Here is a 2893-nt window from a genome sequence, read left to right on the forward strand (position 1 = left end):
CAGGCCTTTCCCCAGCAGCTGGCCACATGAAGGGGTGAGAGGTTTATTGGTGCCACCAAGACCTCAACCTTCTCAGATGGGAGGAAAGAGGAGAAAAGAGCAGGACCTTCCAAGATGGGGCAGAAAGACTCCCTTTAAAGTGCATCACGTTTCTCCGCCGCCGCCAGCTGGGAGGCGGGAGGAGAACCACAGTTCACATCGCCAGGGAAATTTCCAGGCTGGGGCAGGTACACTGATTGGTTGTTTTGGGGGGATGGGGAAGGAAGAGATGATTCCTTTCCTGCTTGGCTCGGTCAAGGCCCACCCTAGGAGAGGTACGTTCAAACAGCAGTGGGGAGCAAGCACGCTACCCGGCAGCGTGGCCCCGCAGCAGGTGAAGGACGGCGCTCATCAGGAGCCAGTGGGGGAGGCAAGTCCACTGCAGAGCTGGGACCCTGCTGCCACCAGCAGTGGCCATGGACTGCAGAGATCTCCAGCAGGCAGCAGCAAAGCCAACCGCCCCAGAGCCAGCGGTGAAACACACAGGGAAAAGAGACTGAGATCCAAGAGAGCAGCATCTGAGCTCTGTCCTCCCTTTCCCAAGAGGAACACAGCAGCCAGCCAGATGTGCTTCAAGACCAGACCCCTCAGCCTGCCCAGTTTATCCTCCATCAACAGACCCATCCAGGGGAGCATCACATCACACCTGTGTCAAGTGACACGCTGCAACACTGGCCATCTAACCTGTGGGCCCCAGGGACCTTGGGCAGAGCATGACCTTGCCCTGGCTCTCCCTGGGCCCCATACCTGAGAAGCAGGGGATTTCCTCTGGTGGGAAGTGCAGGTTTGCTCTGCCCTTAACAGCTCAAACACAGCAGCTCGTTTGCAGTTCCAGTTACCCATCAAACGTCGGCTAGAGGCTACAAAAGGTATTTTAAGTCTTCAGACTCAAGCGAGGATATTTTTAAGCAGTCGTTGCACAAGGTCACCCATCTCCTGCGAGGGCCTGCTCTGTCCTGCCTCACCTCCGGGCGAGGGGAGAGCCGCTGTCCCGCCGCGTGCCCGGAGTCCTCCTCGGGTGGGAACACAACGCAGCCAGGCCTGGTGAGGCTGGGGGCAGTAGGGCAGGGCCTCCCACCCATGGGCAGCAGTGTCTGGGACTCACACCTCGCAAATGATCACCGGGAAATCCACATGGATGCGAGGGTGCTCTAGTTTCACTATGCCCTGAAAGAAGAGTCAGAGTGGTGAGCAGAAGGGTCCAACAAACAACACCCTCAAGCTCTGCCAGTCACCCTGTATGAAAGGACACAGTGCCCTCAAGGAACCAGAGTCCATAGAGCAGCTGTGCCACCAGGTATGCCTGAACAGCAGCAGGAAAAAGCACAAGCACTCTGCCCTTCGAACCCGTCCCTGGGGAGCCAGGGGTGGCACGGCTGGGGGGCATGGCAGGGCGAGAAAGGAGGGAGCTGCTCTGCCAGGCACTGCCCGTGCAGCAGCTGGTGCGTGACTGGCAGATATCAGCCGTCTGGGCTTTTCATCCGGCACCTTTCATTCACGGGATTTAACAGAATGAAAGGAGCTCTCTGAGAGAACACTGCCGGGGCAGCTGGCGCACAAGACAAGCAGCTTTCTATGCAGAGAGGAGGCTGCTGAATGCACACTCCCTCCACACCAGCTACAGGCGCCGTTCCCCGTCCAAGCCTTCTCCTGTTACAGCACCAGGAGGACCCACTGGCAGGTGGGGGCTGGGGGCCGAGGAGAGAGCAGGGGTCAGGGCTGGGCCTGCACCCACAGAGCCAGAGCGAAGCCTGAGCCAGCAAAGGGTTATTCAGTTCTGGTACCTGCTCTCTCTGGCTTAGCAGAGCTTTCCAGCTGGGTGACTTTCAACCCACATCAACTAGGAGTGAGACCCACAGCCCAGTCCCACCTTTGTGAGAATGCCAGCCCAAGCAGCAGCACCAAATGTTTCCCTCCATAACTGCCTGTGCAGCACACTCAGAGGTCGCATCCCACTAGGGGCTGTCCACCCCTCACAGCACACTGATGGCTTGACCCAGTGCTTGCTACAGCCGTGCCTTTCTGCTTACTTAGGAAAGATTCCTGCAGGGTCTCTCTAGTCCTGGTTTGATCTGCCCTTTTCTCCACTTATGTCCCCAGAAGCTTCCCTACATGCAGGCTATCTTTCCCCTGCATCAAGACTCTCAGTTGGTGTCCCACCCCCACTCAGCTTCACACCAGCTGCTTATTTTAAGAGGAGACTTTTGCACTGAGGTACAAAACAGAGAGCTGTCAACACTACTGAGCAGCTGGAGGGGACATGTATAGTCATGTCAGTGGGTGACGGGCTCTGGCTGCAGCTCCCCAAGCCAGGGCCTGGCCCTCTGCAGTGACAAGACACCAGCTGAGCCAACACATACCCAGCTGAGCTACCTTCCCCTGCCTGGAAGCTCTGAAAGGCTCAGGCATCACTTCTCTCTGGACAGGGCAGCTGGAAGGTTTCACCAGCTCTCCCTCTTCTGCCACTGCCTCACCAGGTGACAGGTGAGGTGTGTCTCAGAACACACAGGAGTTGTAGCTCTGAGGCAGGATTGGGGTAGGAGAAGAAAGCCTTCCCCTGCTCCGGCAAGAAGATGCCCTAAGGGAGAAGGCTCCCGTAAAGCTGGACATCAGCTCTCACCGTGGTGCTTTACACTCACTCTCCCCCACGTTACCTGAGGTATCAGGTTCTTGTGGATCCTCTTCAGCTTAGCGCGCTTCCTCCCGTTCTTGGTGACGATTGTCTCCTCGTAGAACTCGTGAGCAAGATCCCCATCCTCATCGTAATACATGGAGCTGCCGAGAGGAGAAGGGAGGCGGGTGGGTGAGAGCCTGCCGAGCTCCCCGCGCCCCGAACCGGGCAGGAGGCCGGGGG

At 57.9% G+C, this 2893-nt stretch overlaps 1 protein-coding gene across 1 annotated transcript; it reads right to left on the minus strand.

The window, feature by feature from the left end:
- Window positions 1–1140: 1140 nt before the first annotated feature.
- Window positions 1141–2814, minus strand: TUSC2 (tumor suppressor candidate 2; the record flags this gene model as incomplete). Its single annotated transcript, XM_009081802.1, has 2 exons — window positions 1141–1206; window positions 2694–2814. Coding segments are annotated over 2 exons (187 nt in total), but the record flags the coding sequence as incomplete, so codon positions are not given.
- Between the last annotated feature and the right edge of the window lie 79 nt (window positions 2815–2893).

The sequence above is a fragment of the Acanthisitta chloris genome, unplaced genomic scaffold, assembly GCF_000695815.1.
Source record: "Acanthisitta chloris isolate BGI_N310 unplaced genomic scaffold, ASM69581v1 scaffold40659, whole genome shotgun sequence".
Lineage (NCBI taxonomy): Eukaryota > Metazoa > Chordata > Aves > Passeriformes > Acanthisittidae > Acanthisitta > Acanthisitta chloris.